This window comes from Tasmannia lanceolata, unplaced genomic scaffold (genome assembly GCF_043159265.1).
Source record: "Tasmannia lanceolata isolate RefF3 unplaced genomic scaffold, GAP_Taslan_0.1 ptg000020l, whole genome shotgun sequence".
Classification (NCBI taxonomy): domain Eukaryota; kingdom Viridiplantae; phylum Streptophyta; class Magnoliopsida; order Canellales; family Winteraceae; genus Tasmannia; species Tasmannia lanceolata.
In genome coordinates, this window is record NW_027518697.1 from 4,698,091 (window position 1) to 4,724,244 (window position 26,154).

Below are 26,154 nucleotides of genomic sequence, written 5' to 3' on the forward strand. Positions count from 1 at the left end.
GGAAAATTCCACCCCTTCTATTTGAGAATTTTCCATTAATAATTCCAACAAGTCATTGGAAATTGTAGCCACCAATGATTAAAAAATTACATTGGGTGGAAGGTAGCAAAACATGGGTTGGGAGTATCGGCTCCTCAATTCAATTCATTGGGAATTCGATGGGCAGGGAAGAAAATCAAGAAATGTTAAGTCACTGTTTATTTTGGATTTTGAGAATTGATTTCGAGTTCAAAACTGATTATTGGCATCAAAATTAAAGGGGTTTTGAAGTCAAAATAGATTCCAACACGAATATGTGCTGGAATCAGGATCTGATTCCAATTCTGTCCGATTCCGGCGTTTGGTTCAAAAAAAGAACGGAATCAAAAGGGCAGAATTGGCACAGGGGCAGAATTAAAGGGGGAAGAAATGCCAGAATTGTTTCATGCCCCAAGAGGTGGTATTCTGATTCTGCCCCAATCGGAATGGAATTTTATTATATTTTTTTAAAATTAAAATTTTAAACTTTAACCTTTTCTCTTTCCATTAGAAGGAGAATCGGAATTAGAATTAACAACCCGTAAAAATTGTAAATGTAGGTTGATGATAGGGGATTAACACAATGACTTGTCATGATCTCATAGACGTGGACAAGCCTGGGTCCCACAAAGCTTTCGTGGGGAGAAGCGTCTTGTCCAAAGCCTTTGAGGAAATTATTGCACATAACCAACTTACTAGACTATAAATAAATGGTTATTTTGCCCTGAATAATTTGAGGAATGTTAAACTGAAGGGCGCCTTTGCAAAAATCAGCTGTGGGGTGCTCCCATTGGATCAACGTTGCCAAAGTGCATTTACAATGGCGTGCATTTACAATTGCACTGAATGTTGGAACCAGAAACTTTGTAGTAACTACTCAAATAACTCTCATTTGGACCCGATGGTTTTTGTTTAGTTTTCTTTCAAACTTGCTGGGAAACAGTAAAATCGGACATTCTTCGATTCTTCATAGAATTTTTTGAGGGAGCCATCCTTGACAAAGGGACAGGTGCAACTTTTCTCGTCCTCATTCCAAAAATTGAAGGAGCAACAAAAAGCTCGGATTTTCGCCCGATTAGCTTGGTGGGCAGCCTTTACAAAGTCCTCGCAAAGGTTCTGGCGGATCGTATCAAAGTGGTTCTTCCTTCCATTATATCGGTCTGTCAAAGTGCCTTTAAAAGCAACCGGCAAATTCTTGATTGTTCTTTAACAGCCAATGAAGCCATTGACTATTATCGGAGGAAGGGGGAAGGCGGCATTCTATGCAAGCTTGACATGGAGAAGGCATATGACCGAGTGGATTGGGCAGCATTAGATTTTCTCATGTGTCGTATGGGCTTTGGGGGTCGGTGGAGAGGGTGGATCTGGAACTGCTTATCGTCCGCCTGGTTTTCTGTCCTCATCAACGGATCAGCAAAAGGATTCTTCAAATCTTCTAGAGGATTGCGGCAGGGCGATCCTCTCTCTCCTTTTCTTTTCCTGATTGTGGCCGAATCACTGTGCAGACTGCTGAAAAAAGGAAGTGAGTTGGGGCTATATCAAGGGTTTCTTATTGGTGAGAGTAAGGTGGAAGTATCGCTTCTTCAGTTTGCGGATGACACTCTTCTGTTCTGTTCTCCGGTCATATCCCAGATTCTCAACCTTAAAGCAATGCTTCGTTGTTATGAGATGGTTTCGGGTCAAAGATCTAATTTCGCAAAATCTCGGTTGTTCGCGATCAATGTTTCTGAGAGCGATGCATCCTTTTTCGCCGGAATTATGGGGTGTGGTTTAGATGTCTTTCCAGCAACCTATCTGGGTCTTCCTCTTGGTGTGGGTCGACCGAAACACAACCTATGGGCTCCTATTATTCAAAGGATTGAGCGACGTTTGGCTACCTGGAAGCGCCGGTTGGTTTCCAAAGGAGGTAGATTAGTGCTTATAAAGGCCGTTCTATCCAATATGCCGATATATTTTCTATCTCTTTTTCAATGTCCCGCCTCGGTTGCTAAACGCATCGAACAAATTCAGAGACGCTTCCTGTGGGGCGGATCAGGGTCTTCCAAGGGGGTCTCCCTGATTAAATGGAGTATGGTCTGCTTGCCTACTAAAAATGGAGGTTTGGGTATCAGGAGGGTTCAGAGTTTTAACCAGGCCCTTATGGGCAAGTGGCTGTGGAGATTTGGCGAAGAACAATCCTCTTTGTGGGTCCGGGTCATTGGAAGTAAGTATGGTTCAGATCATGGGCATTGGGACTCTGTTGATAATTTTAAACTCAAAGGTCTCACGGTTTGGAGGGACATCTTGAAGTTGAAGTCGTTATTTGCTCCTGGCGTCCGATTCAGAGTATATAGGGGGGATCGGGTTCGGTTCTGGCAGGATTCTTGGTGTTCGGATGATCCTCTTCAAGTGATGTTTCCTGACTTATTCATCGTTTCATCTCAGAAAGAGGCCTGGGTATCGGAATGTTTTGCAAGGGAACATGGGAAGGTGGATTGGTCTCCTAAGTTTCGCAGAGACTTCTTTGTTAGGGAGTTAAGCTCTTACAGCGCCCTCCTCTCCTTATTGGATTCTTGCTTCATCAAGTCTTCGGGCGTAGATCGTCGGATTTGGATTTGGAATCCTTCGGGGATATTTTCAGTCAAATCTTTTTATAACCATCTGATCCCTTCTTTAGTGGAGCACGTGTCCTCCTCGGTTTGGAGACAATCTTGCCCTCCGAGAGTTGCTTTCTTTGGGTGGTCGGTTAGCTGGGGCCGCATTCAAACTATGGATTTTTTGAGGAAGCGAGGAATGTGGTTGGTAGATCACTGTCCTCTATGTTTATCCGCTGGGGAATCCATTGACCACCTTTTCATACACTGTAAGGTTGCTCGTCATATTTGGGGTCTTATTTTTTCTCATTTTGGAATCAGTTGGGTCCCCTCCAACTCTATGGCTGAATTCATTCAGAGTTGGGCCTGGACTCCTTGGAAAAGGAAAGGCAGAACGCTGTGGAAGATGTGTCTCCTGGCCTCATGGTGGTTCTTGTGGAAAGAGAGGAATGCTCGTATCTTTGAAGGGAAAGCTAGATCTCCCTATTGGATTTATATTCAGTTGATAGCTGCGGTCATATCCTGGGCTCGAAGCCTTCCTCTGTTTCGTTTTGTTTCAGCTTTCGACCTCTGGGAAGGATGGTCAATCATATGCTTGGAATCGGCTACCAAAGTGAAAATCATCCCCTCCTGGATTCCTCCTCCTCCGGGGTCCCTGAAACTTAACTTTGACGGATCGTCTATCGGCAATCCAGGAATGGCAGGAGTAGGGGGGTTATGTAGAAACCACAAAGGGGAAGTCCTCTGGGCCTACTCGGGGCCTATCGGAGTGGCAGACTCAAACGAGGCAGAGGTCCGAGCCGTTCATAGCGGGCTTCTCTCGATGCCTCGTCTGGAGTGCGACAACATTATCGTCGAAGGGGATTCCTTAAATGTTATTCGCTGGCTTTCGGGTAACGCTTCTCCCCCTTGGCGATTTTTGCCTCTCTTAGAGGAAATTGAGGACAGAGCTAAGGGCTCCTCAATAGTTTTTCGCCATGTCAGGAGATCAGCCAATGCGGAAGCAGACACCCTTGCCAAGAAAGGAGTCTTTCGGGCCGCGTTTGAGTGCTCTGACTATCTACCTCCTTGAATTATTGCACTGCTATCATTGTATTATCTTTGTTCCTTCAGGACCACCTCGGTTCTGTTTTATATATATATATATATATATATATATATATATATATATATATTCTGTTGCCCTTTTCAAAAAAAAAAAAACTCTCATTTGGAAACTGATATTTGCACCCGTGTATTTCTTCTACTAGATGAGGAGAAAGCTAAGAGAGAGAGATGTTAAGATTTGTATATCTTTTATCTCACACACCTAATGCATGACATTTTCAAGTTACATAACATAACACTTAACACATTCAATGCCATAAATGCAATACAAAGAAAAACAATACAAGAGGATTTCCACGAATCTTATTTGCATGCGTTGATATCTTCGGATTTGCATGCGCCAAAATTTTGACCAACAACCGAATTTTTAACTTAACCTTTTCTCTTTCCATCAAAAGGAAAATCGGAATCAAAATTAACAACCCTTATAATTGTGAAGGTAGGTTGATGATCAGGGAATTAACACAGTGACTTGTCATGATCTCATAGGCGTGTACAAGCCTGGGTCCCCACAAAGCTTTCGTGGAGAAGGGTCTTGTCCAAAGCCTTTGAGGAAATTATTGCATATAACCAACTGACTAGACCTATAAATAAATGGTTATTTTGCCCTGAATAATTTGAGGAATGTTAAGCTGAAGGGCGCCTTTGCAAAAATCAGCTGTGGGGTGCTCCCATTAGATCAACGTTGCCAAAGTGTACTGAATGTTGGAACCAGAAACTTTGTAGTAACTACTCAAATAACTCTCGTTTGGAAACTGATATTCGCACCAGTGTATTTCTTCTACTGGATGAGGAGAAAGCTGGAGAGAGAGAGAGAGAGAGAGAGAGAGAGATGTTAAGATTCATATATCTTTTATTTCACACACCATGCATTATATAGAATGCATGTCATTTTCAAGGTACATAACATAACACCTAACACATTCAATGCCATAAATGCAATACAAAGAAAAACGATACAAGAGGATTTTCACGAATAAATATCTTCGGATTTGAATGCTCTGAATTTTTGACCAGCCGCCAAAGATCTACCAATCTCAAGATTTGTCGGCAAACATTAAAATATCGATTTAATTTTCAACACTGAAAATGTAAAAAAGAAAAAAAGAAATAATAAATAGGAAAAATTGTTAGAAAAATGCAAAGTTTTGGTTAAATTGCTAAGTAAGGGTCCGTTCTCTTTTTTTGTAAAATGGGGCTGTCAGTGCTTCTAGAAATCCCAAAGGACAAGAATACCCTCCCTTCTCTTTTTCCCTTCACCTTTTTAGCTCACTTCCCTATGCATTTTCACCTACCCTATCACCTTTTCACCCTCTTCTTCCCCAAACGTAAGAAACTCCATGAAACCCCATGGAAGCTTGCCATTGCCAAACGTTCTAAGCTCCATTTCCATTGGCTTTTGATAAAAACCTCCATTGTGAACACCCTCTTCTTCCCCAAACGTGAGATTTCTTCGTGTGCGCCGGTAGGTCCTCTCTTGATTAGGTTAAAGATGTTGTTTTCATGTTGTGTGATTTTTTGGTTTATTCTCATTCTCTCTTGCTTAGGTTTTAGATGACTCTTTTGACCTCTCTCTCTCTCTCTCTCAATGGTTCAATGGTTGTAAAGTTTTTAAATGGTTCAATGTTTGTAAATCCAATATCAAACCCATTATTAATCTCATTATCAATCCAATTTGGTTGCTCTATGTACACAATCAATTTATACAATTGGAACCATTATGTAGACCTTGGAACCACAATTTAGTGGTTCCAAGAGTGTAAGTAGTGGTTCCAAGAGTGTAAATAGACTTTCATGCACTTTATAAGTGATCATGAGTGTATTGATAGTGGTTAAGGTACTCATACTCAATATGTATATAATAAGAACCATTATGAACACATCGGAACCACAATTTATTGGTTCCAAGAGTGTAAATAGTGCTTCCAAGAGTGTAAAGTATGGTTCCAAAAGAGTAAATAGGGGTTCATGCTTTGTAAAAGTGGTTTAATACACTGGGAACCATTATTTACACCTTGGAACCATAATTTAGTGGTTCCAAGAGTGTAAGTAGTGGTTTCAAGAGTGTAAATAGACATCCATGCACTTTATAAGTGATCATGAGTGTATTGATAGTGGTTAAGGTAGTCACACTCAGTATGTATATAATCGGAACCATTATAAACACCTCGGAACCACAATTTATTGGTTCCAAGAGTGTAAATAGTGCTTCCAAGAGAGTAAATAGGAGGTCATGCTTCGTAAAAATGGTTTAATTAATAGTGGTTCCGAGGTATAAAATGTGGTTCCCAAGTGGTTCCCTAGTATAAAATGTGGTTCCCAAGTGGTTCCGGGGTAGAAATTGTGGTTCCCTAATGGTTCCGAGATATAAAATGTGGTTCCCTAGTGGTTCCGTGGTAGAAAATGTAGTTCCGTAATTGTTTCGGAGTATAAAATGTGGTTCCTTAGTGGTTCCGATGTATAAAATGTGGTTCCTTAGTGGTTCCGAGGTATAAAATGTGGTTCCCTAGTGGTTCCGGGGTATAAAATGTGGTTCCCTAGTGGTTCTGAGGTATAAAATGTGATTCCCTAGTAGTTCCGGGGTGTAAATGGGGTTCCCTAGTGGTTCCGAGGTATAAATAGTGGTTCCATAGTGGTTCCAGGGTATAAAATGTGGTTCCCTAGTGGTTCCGAGGTGTAAAATGTGGTTCCCTAGTGGTTCCGAGGTATAAAATGTGGTTCTGTGGACCCCGATCCGAGATAGGCGGCGGCGAGGGAAACTAGTCCCTAACACCATCCTCTGGATCATCCACGTGTGAAGGAGAGCTCTACCAAGGAACTCTCAAAACGGATGCCACCCTCATAGCATAGCACGAGTGGCGATGTAAAAAGAAAGAGATATGTCTTGATCCGGAACCGAGGTTCGAAACCAAGACATACCTGAAATAAACTCAGAGTCGCCATCCATGGATATGCCATGGAACCCTAAAATCAAATCCTCTGTGCAATGGATAACCAGAAATATATATGGGTTCGTGCCTGGTTACGAATGGGGAAGGTCTGAGAGCACCCCCGATTCGTCCGAGTGCAAGCACTTGGTCTCTTATGCCATTTATTATTAACTCCAAAGAAGTTTGAGTAAAAATCATATGAAATGGGAACAATCCTCAGGAATCGTCTACCTAAGCATGCATTTTCTGAGGATAAAATAATAAGCACACATAAAATGAGATGAAAGATGTGTCACCTAAGCATAGCTAGGTTATGAGTGACATGCCTAATGGGTGTCTAAATTCTGATGTACAAACACATGCAAGCTATAGCTAAAGGTACATGATCAGTACAAGAAAGTAAGAAAACACATCAAAACATACAATGACTACACAACAAATCCTAAGACTCTAAACGAATTAGCCCGAGTCTTCGGATGGTCTGGTATTCATCCAAAGAAGCCTACGTATCCCCGCCTCCACGAGAATCAAGGCAACGTAGTTCTTCGCGCCTATTCTAAGCTATGATGCCTAAGACACCTAGCCCTCTATCCTAGACTCGATCTAAAAGACCGGACTAGTTATTAAAGTTTCTTGTACGATTATTTAAATTCCAGTGAATTGTGGATTTTTAGGACACCCTATATGCCCTAACTAAATGCATGTTAGCCCTAGGCTAATGCAAGTGATTCCTACAACCTATGTGTAACTAGGCTGTTCGTCCTAAGGAAAACAATGGGATCGCTAACGCATCCTAGACCTAGTCATCAGTTGGCGATGTGAATCGCCAACTGACCGGACGGAGGCGCTCCTATAACTCTAGGACAGACCCCTAACTCTAAAACAAGCACACAGCAAACGAACAATCAAACAACCTATCAAAAGAAAAACCCTAACTCTAAAACTCTCTATCTAGGAGAAACTCCTAACTCTAGAGGAAGATCTTTTGAAAATAAGATTTTAAAGGTTTTTTAAGAAGGTTTAAAACATTTATTTACAAAAAAGTTTGGCTGGACTTGGGATATAAACCCCGAGCTGCGCTACGTACCTCGTTGAAGAGGATCAAGCCAACGTAGTTCGAAACGAACTCTTCTAATGACTATTTCTAAAACACCTAACACTCTAGGCTTTTTAAGGTTTTTCAAGTGTTTTTGATTTAATTTCTAATGTTTTTGAGTTTTAAAATATTTAATGTTTTTGGATTTTAAAACTTTTTTCCAATGCTTTTGAAGTTTTAAAGAGTTTTTTCACCCTTTTGGTCAAAGACCTAAGGGAAAATACAAAGAAAAACCCTAGGGCCAAACCCTAGAGCCAACAGGGGAAACCCCTAAACCAAGTAAACTAACGCCAAAGGCGAAGGAATGATCTAAGATCACAAGCGAGCACAGCTCTCCGAAGAAGACAAATGAGTTAAAGACTCCCTAACAAGAACAAATGAGTCAAAGACTCCTTAACAAGAACAAACGAGTCAAAGACTCTCTAATAACACCAACTAAGAGATGAAAGCGTCAAAGACGAATGAGTCAAAGACTAGCCTGAAAGAGAAAGAAACACGAGTCAAAGACTCCACTAATAACAACACAAAGGAAGCAACCGAGTCAAAGACTCTCTAATAAAAGCAACTAGAGGATAAAAGAGTCAAAAACTCTCTAAAGATACTGCAAAAGGAAAGGCGAGTCAAAGACTCTCTAATAAATCCAACTGAAAGAACAAATGAGTCGAAGACTCTCTAGAAAAACTGCGAAAGAGATAAATGAGTCAAAGACTCTCTAATAACATCACCAAAGGAATAAATGAACCAAAGATTCTCTGAAAGAAATGGAAACACGATTCAAAGACTCTCTAAGAGAGACAAAAACACGAGTCAAGGACTCCAACGACAACAACTAAAGGATATACGAGTCAAAGACTCTCTAAGAGATGGAAACACGAGTCAAAGACTCCACTAATGCTAATTAAAGGATAAATGAGTCAAAGACTCTCTAATAACACTACATTAAAGACAAATGAGTCAAAGACTCTCCTAATAACACCACCTAAAAGGCGAATGAGTCAAAGACTCTCTAATCAAGGGCTGACTCCTATGCGAAAGGACTACCGAATAAGGAGAGACTCACAAGCAAAAGGAATAAGAGACCTTGTGCATATTTGGCAAAGGTAAAAACATCCAGCCGGGCCGGACAGCTACCTAGCCCTCAGGGTGCAACAAATGTGCAACCCAATACCCATAAGGGTAGGGGTATGAAGCCAAGCCGAGTAGGGTGTTCTTCCAAAACCAAACGGCGCACAAAGAGGAGGTTTAGCAAGAGAATGAGACCGGACGGGTCTAAAAGAAAATAAGAGACTTTATGCATATTTGGCAGAGGTAAAAACATCCAGCCGGGCCGGACAGCTACCTAGCCCTCAGGGTGCAACAAATGTGCAACCCAATACCCATAAGGGTAGGGGTATGAAGCCAAGCCGAGTAGGGTGTTCTTCCAAAACCAAACGGCGCACAAAGAGGATTAACGAGAGAATGAGACCGGACGGGTCTCCCAAACACACAAAGATGGGCTCTAAGCAACCTTATCAATGCCCTTGCAAAGGGAGAAGCAAGGCTAAGACAACTAATTGACCAGATTGGTCTCTAGTTAACAGAGGAACAAGCTGAGGTGCAATCTCAGAGAGGATTCTACAAATGAGGCTTGCCTCCAAAGGAGGATTGCCAAACAAGACAGAGTATGTCTCCTAGTACAGGTTCTATTATCTAAAGAAGTCTAGAAGACTGCGCTAGTCTATCCAAAGAGAGGAAAAAGAATACCAGATAATCTCAAATTTTCAATCAATTATTATAAAAACAAATCAAATATCAGAAAAATGTGATCTACAACTAAAGAGTGCACAACCCGTAGCAATCATAAAATGATAAACAACATTAATTAGTCCAGACCAGCCGCTGGATAGCCTAATAAAGCAAGAAACAACATTAAACACTTCTATGCCCAACCACAAGTACCACTGCCCCAATATGGGGGTGAAATCAGATGATGCTAAAGTAATCATCTGATATCACAAATACACAGGATAATATTTCTACAAACCGCCTTGAAATCAGACAGTACTCATGTCGATAATATCGAATAGAGTAGTCATCTGATTTCCTCCTTCAATTAAACAATTTATTGAAATAAAATTAATTAGCCCAGACCAGCCGCTGGGTAGCCTAAGTAAAATAAGCTTTCAAAATAGTCTCACCTAGACAGTCAATTCATCTTCAGAACCTAACTCAAAGTTTAGTACAAGAGAAGAATATTAAAAATTTTAATAGATTATACAAATGCATGCAATGATATTTCTGATTTTTATAAATTTTGATGCATAACAGGGGGCATATCTGAAAGGTTGAGTGCGCCTACTAAACAAAAGAGGGGAGCGCTACTTAGATTGAGCGAGTCCCCTAAAGATGGGCTTGGGCTATCGCCTTCATCGCCCTCGCAATGAGAGACGAGACACCAAAAAGACTAAATAAGCCTCCCAGCAGAAGAAGGAATAACAAAGGCTATAAAGGATTAAAATATCCTTACGATAATGCTCAAATTTCAATCCAAAATCATTACCATAGAACACTTAAACTGCTGGGACAGCACTTAAACAGTGCTAAATAGCCATTATGCATTTTTATCCAGGTACAAAGTCTTAACAATTAAATGCATAAGCTAAGTGAAGCAGTAGCCATGTGCTTGGATCAATCTAAAAATCTTAAAAAGCGAAATGCATAAGCACAAAGAGCAGCTATGGTCATTAACCTTTCTATAGCCTCATCAAATTTCATAGATTTTAATTGAAATGTGACAATACTTAGCATGTAGGGATGATCCATAAAACATAAATGAAATTGGATTTGCAGATAACTGAAATAGAATCAAATATATGGCTGAAAATATATGTATTAACATAAAACCAAATAAGGGCAAGCGCCCCAGAAATCAAAGTGAAAAGCAATGCTATAGAATAAGGACTACACTATAAATAGATTGAAGAGAAACCAAATCAGCTAAGAAAAATTAAAATTAATTAAAAAAAAAAAAAAAAAAACAAGCTGAGAATCGTAACCATACAAATGACAAAACAATTTCCACTCAGCTTTAGTAATATGAAAAGGATGATCATTTATTTAAACTTTTTACCAATATTTGATCAGTGGAACCCTTTATGATAGCATCGCTTGCCACATGCATACAAAAATTGGTCCAAATATTTCTAAACAATATACCTGCAATGAAGGCTTTCGATCATACAAGTCTCCAAAATTTATTCTAAGATTCTAATACAAATGAGGTCCAAGAGTCACACTGTAAACTACCCAATGGCAATATTGTCAGGATTAACTCCAGCTACCTCATTTACAGCCAAACCATAATTATCTAGAGCACTCCTTATCTTAGATCCATCACTTGATTGAATCACCCTACTATTTTCTTTTATATGCTTAGAAATATATAATTCTTCTTATGAAATAACATTAGCCCCATACAGAACATGACAAAACTTGAGGACACAATACGAAAACTTTTAAATATTACATAAGCAATTACTCATATGAAACTAAATTAGCATATCATTAGACATGAAGAAAACTGAAGACATTTTATGAGAAATCCTCACATCAAGTCTCACAAATCTATACAAAGCATGGTAGAGCCAATATCAGCACTATTCCGGTCATGAGTATCCTCAAAAGAGATTGGAAAAAATTATCCAAAGCAGCAAAGACAAAGGCAAATGCTTAACTCTAAGCATAGGGAATCATTCAACAAATGAGTAATACTTCTTGTTAGAGGTTTACGCTCTGTAAAAAAAAATTGGAATATTCACATTTAAATCATCATTTTTTTTTTGTAAACTGAATCCAGGTAACAATCACGTCCAATGAAAATGCATCAACATCGATAATACACGAATAGAATTTTAGAAAATTTCAATAGAACATAAATAAATAAATAAATAAATAAAAATCTAACAAAAAAGACTTACCTGAATAAAGAACACAAAATCACAGATCGCTAGGGATCTATGCAGAGAAACTTTAATGGCTAAATGAAGATCCAAGTGCTGCAATTTTAAATTCTCTTTCAATGCCTTCAATTTTTCTCTTGCTTTTGCTCGAAATTGCAAAAAAAATGGGCTAAGAATAACCAGATCTGATCTCTTATAAAGATCCCCACCTCCTTCCTCCTTCTTACAGATGATGAATACTCCTACAGATTTAAGGTGATAGGATGATCGCACATGGCCGGAGGATGATCGAAGCTCGGATTCTGGCGGTAGATCTACCGGAGAAGATCAGAGATCGGAAATCCACCGGAAAGGTAAGATCGAAGAAGAAGGAAGAGGAGTAGGGGTAGCGGTTGGAAGAAGAAGGATTGGCCGGAATCTTATGGATCTGGCCGGAGAAAAAGGATTGGATGGTGGATCCGGTGGATCTGCAGAGAGAAGGTTGGAGGTTGAACCGGTGGATCTGCAGAGAGAAAGTTGGAGGTTGCCGGAAAAAGAAGCTACCGGAGAAGGTAAAGGAGATGGCCGGCGGAAATGAAAAATTTGCAGAGTTGATGGAGATCCGATCGGAAAATCCGATCGGAGAAGACGCTTGGAGCCGGAATTGGCCGGTAGAGGAAGGCTGAAGGAGGTGGATCGGAGAGGAGGAAGAGGCGGAGGATGCGGCTGCCGGAGAATGATCAGATCCGATCGAAAAATCCGATCGGAGAAGATGATTGGTGAAGAGAAAAACCCGATTCCCTTTCTCTCTCTCTCTCTCTCTCTCTCTCTCTCTCTCTCTCTCTCTCTCTCTTTCTGTAGAAAAGAAAAAACGAAAATGAACAGTGATCTTGATTTTTCTGATTTTTTTATATATATAAAAAAAAATGTTGTTGATAATGGCACTACTCTTACGGATAAGGCGCGCGAATTTGTAAGCGCACCTCCGCCGCTTTGTCTTATTAGACAAAAGGCAAAACCTCGGCTATTTTTCAAAAGGACACCCCCCTGTGCGGATAATTTGCCCCCCCTTCCAGACTTGCACTACGCTCACTACTTCGATCCGTTCACTGATCAAACGTGCTCGGATCTCGATGAAATTTTACGGAGACCTGAGGGGGACCCTAACCTGGCTTAGGGTGCAATTTGGGACCCTAACTCACTGGTTTGATGAGATTGCGCACAACTAATTGCGAACCTGGGTCCGGTCAAAATGGGGTGTCTACAGGTTCCCTAGTATAAAATGTGGTTCCCAAGTGGTTCCGGGGTAGAAATTGTGGTTCTCTAGTAGTTCTGAGGTATAATATGTGGTTCTGTAGTGGTTCTGGGGTATAAAATGTGGTTCCGTAGTGGTTTTGGGGTATAAAATGTGGTTCTCTAGTGGTTCCGGGGAATAAAATGTGGTTTCCTAGTGGTTCCGAGGTATAAAATGTGATTCCCTTGTGGTTCCAGGGTGTAAATGGGGTTCCCTAGTGGTTCCGAGGTATAAATGGTGCTTCCATAGTGGTTCCGGGGTATAAAATGTGGTTCTCGAGTGGTTCCGGGGTATAGAATGTGGATCCGTAGTGGTTTCAAGGTATAAAATGTGGTTCCGTACTGGTTCTGGGGTATAAAACCCATTATTTTATTGATTGTTGCAAGTTTCTCTTGTAGGTCCGGTGTGTCCTTTGCACCTCCTTTCTTTGCTTAGGAATGGAGTTGTTGGGTTTTTTCTACAAAGTGGCATTGATTTTGGGACACTTGTTACTGCACATGATACTTACTCACATGGAATTGGTAGAAATTAAACGCTATTGTAACCATTATTTGGTCGGAAGTGTACATTGATTTTATGTTTACCTCTCTCTCTATCTCTTTATCTTTATCTCTCTCTCTCTCTCTTTATCTTTATCTTTATCTCTCTCTCTCTCTTTAATAGTATTAAATTGGTTCCAAGAGTGGAAGTTGTGTTCGGGACATTCTAATATCATTGGGGTTCGAAGAGTTAAATTATTGTAGCTTGAATTTGTATAAGGTAGGCCTCCTCTTTGAAACACAATCAATGCTAATGAAGACCCCATACACCCCTCCGAATCTAAACACCACCGAAAACTCAGTGGGCCCACATTGTTTGGATCATCCAAAGCATTCATTTGATGGGCCCTCACATATATAGGGTATGCCCAAAAAATTAGCTCCATCGGATCATCGTAACCCTTCCATCTGTGGACAACAATGTGTATGTAGCCCTACTCGGAAGTCCGAACGAAGATTCAAATTTTCGAATAGAGTCCAGCACACTGGGCATTGTACTGGACTCCATTCGGAAGTCTGAATCCTTGTTCGGAAGTCCGAGTCGGAAGGCCGAAAAAGATTTCGGACTTCCGAATGAAGTCCAGTACAATGGCCATTTTACTGGACATTGGTCGGAAGTCCGAAACAAATTTCGGACTTCCGAATGAAGTCCAGTAGAATGGCCATTTTACTGGACCCCATTCGGAAGTCCGAAGCTTTGTTCGGACTTCCGAATGAAGTCCAGTAGAATAGGTATTTTACTGGACAACATTCGGACGTCCGAATCTTTGTTCTGATTTCCGAGTCGGACTTCCGAACAATATTTCGGACTTCCGAATGAAGTCCAGTCGAATAGGCTTTTTTCTGGATAACATTATGTACAATCCAGTACATTGCCCAGTGTTTGGATTCGGGAATGGGGTTCGGAGGGGTGTATGGGGTCTTCATTAGCATTGCCTGTGTTTCAAAGAAGGGGCTGCCTTATACAAGCATTGATCCACAAACAAAGCTAAATAGTTGGAAGGGGAGAAACATATCCCATGCTTTGATAATGGAGCAAACTCACCTTGTATTTTTTTATTTAACTAGGTAGGAAAGTAGTACAACTAGCAAAATGCTCTCATAAGCTAAAGAAAATAAGAGGAGTTCGCCCTAATATCAAAACATGGTAGTGCCAATATCAGCGAAAATAATAAATTGCATATTACATTCATAAGTAGTGAGAGACCAATGGCTGAAAGAAAAATTAGCACCTGCCTCTTGGTTTCATTGAACATAGGGACTGAAACAAAAAGTCTCAGGTGTGTCAGTTATGGGTTGAAATTAAACATACAATCAACATTTAAAAGTTAAAACAAAAAAAAATGAGAGTGTGATCTATTCCTACTACTACTCAAAAATCATATGAGATGATCTCTTCTGTAACGTCCATGACTTCTTCAACTTCCACTTCTTTGGCTTGATATTCTTCCTCTTCATCACTAGCTTCGCCATCTCTCAATTTTTGAAAAGTACAACCGGCAACAATGTCTCCCAGGTAAGAGTGTTGACAAGTTACAGGGATACTGTCCCATACACACCATTCAACATTTTGGAAAGTAGAGAAGCTTGTATAGCCGTAATATCTTTCTGGGTAAAATCGAGGCTAGGGTCATGACTGATGTATTCCATCTCTTTCAAAACGAACAGCCCACAGTCGTGGCTGCAAAACATAAAGAATATATGCAACAATAAGAATTAATCGTTTACGGAGGTTTCCTAAACTGAAGTAATAGCACGTAACATACCTGTTAGCTTGTATGGGCCGATCGACCACTACATCAATGGGGAATGCACTTTTATCACTGTCTTTCACCCATCGAAACCACTAGGGAACCACATTTTATACCCCGGAGTCACTAAGGAACCATATTCTATACCTCAGAACCACTAGGGAACCACATTTTATATCCTGGAACCACTATGGAACCACCATTTATACCTCGGAACCACTAGGGAACCCCATTTACACCCCGGAACCACTAGGGAATCACATTTTATACCTTGGAACCACTAGGGAACCACATTTTATACCCCGAAACCACCAAGGAACCACATTTTATACCCCGCATCCACTAGGGAACTACATTTTATACCCCGAAACCACTATGGAACCACATTTTATACACCGGAACTACTAGGGAACTACATTTTATACCCCGGGACCACTATGGAAGCACCATTTATACCTCGGAACCACTAGGGAACCCCATTTACACCCCAGAACCACTAGGGAATCACATTTTATACCTCAGAACCACTAGGGAACCACATTTTATTCCCCGGAACCACTAGGGAACCACATTTTATACCCTGGAACCACTACGGAACCACATTTTATACCCCAGAACCACTAGGGAACCACATTTTATACCCCGAAACCACTACGGAACCACATTTTCTACAACGAAATCACTAGGAAACCACATTTTATACCTCGGAACCACTATGGAACAATAATTTCTACCCCGGAACCACTTGGGAACCACATTTTATACTAGGGAACCACTAGGGAACCACATTTTATACCCCGGAACCACTATAGAACCACCATTTATACCTCAGAACCACTAGGGAACCCCATTTACACCCCGGAACCACTAGGGAATCACATTTTATACCCCGTAACCACTAGGGAACCACATTTTATACCTCGGAACCACTAGGGAACCACATTTTATACCCTGGAACTATTACGAAACCACATTTTCTACCACAGAACCACTAGGAAACCATATTTTATACCTCGGAACCACTAGGGAACCACAATTTCTACCCTGAAACCACTTGGAAACCACATTTTATACCTCAGAACTAATATTAATTAAACCACTTTTACAAAGCATGACCTCCTATTTACTCTCTTGGAAGCACTACTTACACTCTTGGAACCAATAAATTGTGGTTCCGAGGTGTTCATAATGGTTCTGATTATATACATACTGAGTATGACTACCTCAACCACTATCAATACACTCATGATCACTTATAAAGTGCATGGATGTCTATTTACACTCTTGAAACCACTACTTACACTCTTAGAACCACTAAATTATGGTTCCAAGGTCTAAATAATGGTTCCCAGTTGTAGACACCCCATTTTGACCGGACCCAAGTTCGTGCTGATTGTGCAAAACCTCGTCCAAAGAGTGAATGGGTGACCCAAATTTAACCCCAGCATAGGTTAAGGTCTCACCAAGATTCCTATAAAATTTCGTTGAAATCCGAGCTTGTTCGCTTAGTAAACAGGTCAAGATAGTAGGCGCAATGCAGACCTAAAGGGGGGTAAATCATCTGAAAGGGGGTTGTCCGCGGAAAAAAAAAGAGAGCCAAAATATATCATTTGTATCTAAAAGGAGGTTGAAATAGCCCGTTTTTGTCGCGGCCAATTCGTGCGCTTAGCACATTTTGTGCGCCCATCAGTATTGTAGTGCCAATATCAGCGGCTCCCTTTTCATATAAAACATGGAAAAAATTAGAAAAAATAATAATTTTCATTTGTTTTCTTTCACAGAGAAATTCGAGAGAGAGTGAAAGAGGGAAAAACCCAAATTTCCCAAATCCTAACCCATTTTCTCTTTTTCTCCGATCAGATCTTCTTCTCCGGCGATATTCCAAAGCTTCTCATCTCCATCAAACCTTGGAAACCTTTTTCTTATGCCCCGGTAAAGTCCGATCATCTCCCCCTGCAACTTCCGGTCACCGGAGCTTTGCCCATCTGATCCGAACCCCTCCAATCAATTTTCCGGCCACTTCATCATTTCCGGCGAGCTCGCCTCGTTTTCCGGTCATCAACCGCCGGCCATCACCTTTACCACTTCCTGGAGCCGATTTCCCTCTGCAAATCTGTCTATAAAAAGGGAAATCTCAGATCTGAGATCTGAGATCTGAGAGGGAGAGATAGAGATATATATATATATATATGTATATATATATATATAGAGAGAGAGAGAGAGGAGAGCTGAAAAAGAAAATCCCCAAACCCTTGTTGTCTTCTCCGGCAAGATTCTGCCGGAATCCGGTCATCTTCTCCGTCAATCCTTTCTGACTATATAACCGAAGCTCCGAGTGAAAGAGAGAAGGATCTGAGAAAAGAAAAATAGCAGAAAGAGCAAGGAGTCGTCCAACTCATGTCAATGTCCATCTCTAACGTTTCAGGTAATTCGTTCTCTTTCTTTTAATTCTTGTTTAATGGTCAGTTCATGCTGGTTTGGATAGCATATGTTTGCATTCTGTTTGATTATAACCCTTATTGATTTTAAGACTTACCTGGTAGTTTGAATAAAGGTAAGTTTATTGCTAATGTGTATCTGGGTTGAGGATGTTAGGATTTATTTCCAATTAATTTGACTTCACTATATTTCCCGAAATTGGTTGGAGCAAGGGAGGGAGGGATCCCTATTTCGTTGAGTTGAGATAGCAGAGGGAGAGGGAGAGCCCAAAATCCACACTACACCAGCATAAGGTCATCGAAGAGCAACTCAGGCAACGATTCATTTAAGGATATCCACAAATTCAGGATGGATATTGCACATTACCGTCTAGATGGCAATGCCGATGCAGTAGAGTTTTGCCCTCACTATTTGTTCAACCATATTCTTGCCGCAGCAACATACACCCTGCAAGAAGGTGTTGAGCCTAGTCGATCTGGAAGCATATCACTTTTCTCTGTTGACATTGATAGAGGCCTGGAATTATTTCATTGCATAGAAACAGCTGGTGTCTTTGACATAAAATGGAACAGGGGTGGAGTTGACGTGTATCATTTACTTGCCCTAGCTGATGCTGGCGGCTGTTTGAGACTTCATGGTTTACAGTGCAGTTCAGATGTGTCAGGAGCTGGAGGGGCCATGCTGAGAGAAATTGGTGGAGAAAAGAGAAGCTCAACTTCAGATATCACAAACCTGGAAAGCCCATGAGTTTGAAGTCTGGACAACTTCTTTCGATGCACACCAACCACATATGTTATACACTGGCTCCGATGACTGTAGATTCAGATGTTGGGATTTGCGGGAAAGTCCCTCGAACTTGGCATTTCAAAATACAAAGACTCATAAGATGGGTGTATGCTGCATCGCTAAGAGCCCCACAGATTCAAATTCACTTCTCACTGGGAGCTATGATGAGTTCCTCAGGGTATGGGATGTGAGATCGATATCAAAGCCCGTTAATGAGAATTCTATCAGTTTAGGGGGAGGAGTGTGGAGACTCAAGCACCATCCTCATATACAAGGACTTGTTTTGGCAGCTTGCATGCACAATGGCTTTGCAATTGCGAGGATTGGGAGGGAAAATATCGAAGTAGTAGAGAGTTATGGGAAGCATGAATCCCTTGCGTATGGAGCTGATTGGCGGAAGGTGCGATGCTTGTATTTGAAGAGTACAATGGGAAAACCATATCGAGTATTCTAAAAGTTGGGGAAATGAAGGCTCTAGCCCAAGCCCATCTTTTTAGGGGACTTGCTAAGTCCCATTAGTTTTTTTTTTCCTTTCTCTTTTAGGAAGACTTTCCCAGTCTTTTAGATGCTTTTAGATTTTAGTTCCCTTATTCATTGCAAGGGCGATGAAGGCGCTAGCCCAAGCCCATCTTTAGGGGCTCGCTCAATCTAAGTAGCGCTCCCCTCTCTTGTTTAGTAGGCCTACTCAACCTTTCAGATATGCCCCCTGTTACGCACTACAATTTGTATAAATTAGAATTATCATAATCTTTTGATTTCTTTTTTATATATATTCTTCTCTTGTGCTAATCTTTGAGTTAGGTTTTGAAGATGATAATAAATGGACTGCTCAGGTGAGACTCTCTTAAAGTTCATACACTTGTCTTTTATTTAAATAAATTGTTTTAGGAAAGAAGGAGATCAGATGACTACTCTATTCGATATTATCGACATGAGTACTGTCTGATCTCAAGGCGGGCATAGAAATATTATCCTGTGTATTTGTGATATCAGATGATTACTTTAGCATCATCTGATTTCACCCCCATATTGGGGCAGTGGTACTTGTGGTTGGGCATAGAAGTGTTTAATGTTGTTTCCTGCTTTATTAGGCTATCCAGCGGCTGGTCTGGACTAATTAATGTTGTTTATCATTGTATGATTGCTATTATTACAGATTGTGCACTCTTTAGTTGTAGATCATATTTTGCTGATATTTGATTTGTTTTTATAATAATTGATTGAAATTTGCGATTATCTGGTAGCATTTTCCTCTCTCTTTGATTAGACTAGCACAGTCTTTTAGATTTCTGTTAGATTTCTTTAGATACTATAACCTGTACTAGGAGACATACTCTGTCTCGTTAGGCAATCCTCCTTTGGAGGCAAGCCTCATTTGTAGAATCCTCTCTGAGATTACACCTCAGTTTGTTCATTTGTTAATTAGAGACCAATTTGGTCAATTAGTTGTCTTAGCCTTGCTTCCCCCTTTGCAAGGGCAATGATAAGATTGCTTAGAGCCCATCTTTGTGTGTTTGGGAGACCCGTCCGGTCTCATTCTCTCGTTAATCCTCTTTGTGTGCTTTTTGATTTTGGGAGAACACCCTACTCGGCTTGGCTTCATACCCCTACCCTTATGGGTATTGGGTTGCACATTTGTTGCACCCTGAGGGCTAGGTAGCTGTCCGGCCCGGCTGGATGTTTTTACCTTTGCTAAATATGCACAAGGTCTCTTATTTCCTTTTAGACCCGTCCGGTCTCATTCTCTTGCTAAACCTCCTCTTTGTGCTCCGTTTGGTTTTGGAAGAATACCCTACTCGGCTTGGCTTCATACCCCTACCCTTATGGGTATCAGGTTGCATATTTGTTGCACCCTAGGGCTAGGTAGCTGTCCGGCCCGGCTGGGTGTTTTACCTTTGCCAAATGTGCACAAGGCCTCTTATTCCTTTTTGCTTGTGAGCTTCTCCTTATTCGATAGTTCATTCGCATAGGAGTCAGCTTTGATTAGAGAGTCTTTGACTCATTCATCCTTTAGATGGTGTTATTAGAGAGTCTTTGACTCATTTGCCTTTTAGGTGGTGTTATAGGAGAGTCTTTGACTCATTTGTCTTTAATGTAGTGTTATTAGAGAATCTTTGACTCATTTATCCTTTAATTAGCATTAGTGGAGTCTTTGACTCGTGTTTCTTTCTCTTTTAGAGAGTCTTTGTTTCGTTTATCCTTTAGTTGGTGTTGGTGGAGTCTTTGACTCGTGTTCCTTTTCTTTTAGAGAGTCTTTGACTCATTTATCCTATGTCGGTGTTTGTGGAGTCTTTGACTCGTGTTTCCATCTCTTAGAGAGTCTTTGACTCGTATATCCTTTAGTTGTTGTCAGTGGAGTCTTTGACTCGTGTTTCCATCTCTTAGAGAGTCTTTGACTCATTTATCCTTCAGTCGGTGTTTTTGGAGTCTTTGACTCGTGTTTCCATCTCTTAGAGAGTCTTTGACTCGTATATCCTTTAGTTGTTGTCAGTGGAGTCTTTGACTCGTGTTTTCATCTCTTAGAGAGTCTTTGACTCGTGTATCCTTTAGTTGTTGTCGGTAGAGTCTTTGACTCGTGTGTTCTTCTCTCTTAGAGAGTCTTTGAATTGTGTTTCCTTTTCTTTCAGAGAATCTTTGGTTCATTTATTCCTTTGGTGATGTTATTAGAGAGTCTTTGACTCATTTATCTCTTTCGCAGCTTTCTTAGAGAGTCTTTGACTCATTTGTATTTTCAGTTGGATTTATTAGAGAGTCTTTGACTCGCCTTTCCTTTTGCAGTCATTAGAGAGTCTTTGACTCCGTTATCTCATTTTCAGTGTTTTCAGTTACTCTTATTAGAGAGTCTTTGACTCGTTTGCTCTTATAACGGTGATATTAGAGCATAGTTTTCCTTATTCACCCTAGGGTTTAGCCCTAGGGTTTTGCTTTGTATATTCCCTTAGGTCTTTGACCAAAAGGGTGGAAAACTCTTTAAATTTCAAAAACATTGGAAAAAGTTTTAAAATCCAAAAACATTGAATATTTTAAAAATTCAAAAACATTAGAAATTTAAAACATAAAAAATAGTTGATTTGCTGTAAGTGTTTGTTATTTTGAGAGTTCGTTTCGAACTACGTTGGCTTGATCCTCTTCCGAGGTACGTAGTGCAGCTTGGGATTTACATCCCAAGTCCAGCCAAACTTTTTTGTAAATAAACGTTTTAAACCTTCTTCAAAAACCTTTAAAATCTTGTTTTCAAAAGATCTTCCTCTAGAGTTAGGAGTTTCTCCTAGATAGAGAGTTTTTAGAGTTAGGTTTTTTCTTTTGATAGGTTGTTTGATTGTTTGTTTGCTGTGTGCTTGTTTTAGAGTTAGGGGTCTGTCCTAGAGTTATAGGAGCGCCTCCGTCCGGTCAGTCGGCGATCCACATCGCCGAGTGATGACTAGAGTAGGATACGTTAGTCCACCTTTGGTTTTTCTTAGGAAATACAGCCTAGTTACACATAGGTTGTAGGAACCACCTGCATTAGCCTAGGGCTAATCTGCATTTAGTTAGGGCATATAGGGTGTCCTAAAATCCACAATTCACTGGAATTTAAATAATCATATAATAAACTTTAATAACTAGTCCGGTCTTTTAGATCGAGTCTAGGATAGAGGTCTAGGTGTCTTAGGCATCATAGCTTAGAATAGGCGCGAAGAACTACGTTGCCTTGATTCTCGTGGAGGCGGGGATACGTAGGCTTCTTTGGATGAATACCAGACCATCCGAGGACTCGGGCTAATAATTTAGAGTCTTAGGATTTATTATGTTGTTATTATATGTTTTGATGTGTTTTCTTACTTTCTCGTACTGATCCTATACCTTTTGCTGTAGCTTGCATGTGTTTGCACATCAGAACTTAGACACCCATTAGGTTTGTCACTCATAACCTAGCTATGCTTAGGTGGCACATCTTTCATTTTATTTTATATGTGTTCATTATCTTTATCCTCAGGAAATGCATGCTTAGGTAGACGATTCTTGAGGATTGTTCCCATTTCAGATGATTTTTACCCAAACTTCTTTGGAGTTAATAATAAATGGCATAAGAGACCAAGTGCTTGCACTCGGACGAATCGGGGGTGCTCTCAGACCTTCCCCATTCGTAACCAGGCACGAACCCATATATATTTCTGGTTATCCATTGCACAGAGGATTTGATTTTAGGGTTCCATGGCATATCCATGGATGACGACTCTGAGTTTATTTTAGGTATGTCTCGGTTTCGAACCTCGGTTCCGGATCGAGACATATCTCTTTCTTTTTATATCGCCACTCGTGCTATGCTATGAGGGTGGCATCCGTTTCGAGAGTTCCTTGGTAGAGCTCTCCATTCACGTGGATGATCCAGAGGATGGTGTAGGGACTAGTTTCCCTCACCTCACTACCTCTTCGGATCGGGGTCCACAGGCTGGCGACTCTGCTGGGGAATTCTTGGAACATTGCCTAACTCTTTAAAAATGCCATTTTTACTAACTTTGGAGAAATTTGAGCTAAAATCATTTTAAATGGGAATTCTATCGTTAGAATCCAGGGGCCCCAGATAGGTGCGTAATTAAAACAAGGGATTCACACACTGCACATCATGCATTTTCATATTTGTTATTTGTTTCATTGTTTTTATTGTTTTTTATTATTGGCTCCACGGGATAGATATAATGCGTGCCTCATGGGATATCACTATCCAGATGGTGCTGTTGTATCTATTACCAAGCTATGCGCCGGTGCTGCAGCCGTAAACACTAGGTGTACTTGTGTTTACAGCAGCCGATGAGCAATGAAGCATACTATGTATAACACTAGGTGTACTTGTGTTATACATGTTAAGTATGTTTCATACGCATAGTACCCATTAGATTGAGTCCGGAGCCCTACTCTGTTTTATATATTATGTATATACTTACTGACTTAGTGAAATCCACGTAGGAAGTATCCATGTTTATATAAGTATATTGCATTCATATAGGATCGAACATGTGTTGCTCACACATGTAGAGCCTAGAGTTAGGAGCTTTGCCCCATTTGTAGACTAGGGTAGCTCATTTTATATGACTACGACACGGTCCTAGTACACTCACCAGTCTGTCTTGAGTCGAGATTTTCTCGACTCCGCTAGATTAGAATTAGGGCTGGTGCCCCTGGTTAGGATTTGTGTGTATGTGTATATATCTATATATACTGATTATGTATATTAGGGTTCTCCTCTTAGTTAGAGTTCCTTATTCATTTCATTTGGTTGTATCCATTCGTTATTCAAATCTAGATCTAGTCAGTGGCTTTTGATAGCCATTACCTTGGCCAGGTTTAGTCTTTGATCTGTTGATTATAGGGTTTGACCCTTTGTTGTATGCTCTCACCTTTGGTCAGTCCTTCAGTTGATCCCTTTTCTCTGGCCACCGTTATTCACATACCTTTTGATTCAGCTATAGGGATCCCTTGTCTAGCCGTTATGCTGCCGGATTTTATCCAGAATATTTTGAGCATGACCGCTATCTCTTAGAGTTAGGAAAGCCATGAGTTTACCCTACCTTCCTTGTTTAGCGTCGTTATGCTGCCGGATTTGGTCCAGAACATTTTGAACATAACCGCTATTTCTTAGAATTAGGAAAACCATGAGTTTGCCTTACCTTGACTTCCTTGTATAGCCGTTGTGCTGCCGAATTTTTCGCAACACATGTTGAGCACGATTGCTATCCTTTGGAGTCAGTCTACTTTGTCTTGATTCTCATATATGCATTGCTCAGTAGGATTAGATCCTTACCTGTTGTGTCTTAGATCTGGTTGATGGCTCATTCGCTGTCCTTATGACCATGATCTATCATTTCTGATCATATTGATCGTACAGTTGTTGATATCCATCATTCAGATTTTAGATCTGGTCCTTGACCCTACTTTTGTCATTCTTATGGCCATGGTTTATTATCTGAGCCATTGATTTTTCATTGATCCATGTTTACCTATCATATATCTTTTACCCTTGGATCATATCGAAATCATTGATGAAAAAGTTTGATCTTACCGGTATTCTTTGAGTGCATGATCATTGCTGAGATCGAAACTTATTTTGATTAGGGATATTTATCGTTCCTGACTCTTTCGCATAAAAATAGAGCAGTTATACCCAAAGAACACCTTAAGGAGTAGATTGAGAATTCTTTCCAAATTAACATGCCCATTGATGTGCTCAAGATTACTCTATCTCTATTTGTCTAGAATTTTTTTTATCCCGGGACCATTGATATAGTGTGTGCACTTCCAATTCAAAAGTCTGGGTTCAGCAAATGACTGTCTATCCATAAGACTAACCATTTCCAAACTCTTTTGATTCAGGTAGCCTTTTGCTTTGCTTATTCTACCAGATATAGTCTTCACCTGTTTCGCCCGGTCTTTACTAAATGACTGAATCTGAGGAAGTGTTAATGAAGATAAGAGACATGTTGAAAACCCTCTGCACGGAGGTAACAGGGATGAAAGAAGACATGACCCATTTGAAAATTCAAGCAAAAGAGAAGTTACCAGTTTCTGAGAATCTGATTATCCCGGACCCTTCAATGATTACAAGTTCAAGTCAGCTTGTGAAGTTATCAGTAGATGTTGATGATGCATTGCATGCCGAAGAGAAGTGTAGCAGAAATATGACCCAGGTGGATAAAGGAAAATCATTGTTAGAAGAACTCGGGCTGTTAGACCTTAATAATGAGGATACAAGAGTTCAGAACGAAAAGGAGCTTGACCTTCACGACTCCATATTTTTCCCAGATGTCACCCTCCCTCCTGAATTTGAGATTCCAGAGTTCGACGAATATGATGGGATAGGATGTCCAAAGAGACATTTGATATTATTCATTACTCTTTTAGAAGGTCAAGGATTATTTCCAGACCAGATGGCATTGCTATTCCCACTCTCTTTAACTGGGATGGCCAGGAAATGGTACGGCAGTTTGAACCCAAGGGAGATTAACAGCCTGAAAGATGTAGTTGAGAGGTTCCTTGATCATTTTTCCTCGGGAAATATGAATGAGTTCTTTAATGGCAGGCAAGAATCACTCAAGCAAAAACGGAGTAAGATGTTTGAAACAGGAATTGGTTTTTCAGAAGGAAAGAAATACCTCAATACTTCGAAGGACATGAATTACATTGGAACTTCTCATCAGCTGCTAAACAAACCCCTTGTTCTGAAAGAAGAATCAACTAGGAAGCACATAAGAGAACTCACAAAATTACCTTGTACATATGAAGCTGCTTTAAAGGAGCTCGTCAGGATTAGAAAATTCATTTTGCCTTCCCATTCAAGCCCTTTGAAAAACTCAGAGAAACATGGTAGTAAGAGATACTGTTCTTATCACCAATGTTTTGGCCATAATACCAATTTTTGTGAGGTGTTGAAATATAAGATCCAGAATGTAATAGACAATGACCCTCATGTTATCCATGAACTCAGTGCTATTCAGAAACCCAGGCCAAAACCTGCATCAAAGCCTGCGCCGAAAAGTGATCCACCTATTCCGATAACTGACAAAGATAAGTTTATCTTGTCTTTCACAAAGCCAGTCATTCCTGCTTCCATTACTCCAGGGCCAAGTGAACCTAAGCATACTCCATATGTTTTGAGATTTGAAAATGATGAGCTCATTCAGTGGCAGGCAGAATCCGCTGTTCTTGCTCATACCTCGGCGCCGAGTG

The 26,154-nt window shown here is 40.4% G+C and overlaps 1 protein-coding gene and 1 pseudogene across 1 annotated transcript in view; one reads left to right on the forward strand and one right to left on the reverse strand.

Annotated features, from left to right (window-relative positions):
• Positions 1-12,484, reverse strand: part of PDE194 (formyltransferase) — a 92,125-nt gene extending 79,641 nt beyond the window's left edge. Inside the window, exon 1 of the mRNA XM_077364520.1 lies at positions 12,466-12,484. Coding sequence (XP_077220635.1) covers position 12,466 — 1 coding nt within the window. The 5' untranslated portion in view covers positions 12,467-12,484. The remainder of the gene's footprint in view (positions 1-12,465) is intronic.
• Positions 12,485-18,000: 5,516 nt separating this feature from the next.
• Positions 18,001-18,904, forward strand: LOC143854848 (uncharacterized; annotated as a pseudogene).
• The last annotated feature ends 7,250 nt before the right edge of the window (positions 18,905-26,154 follow it).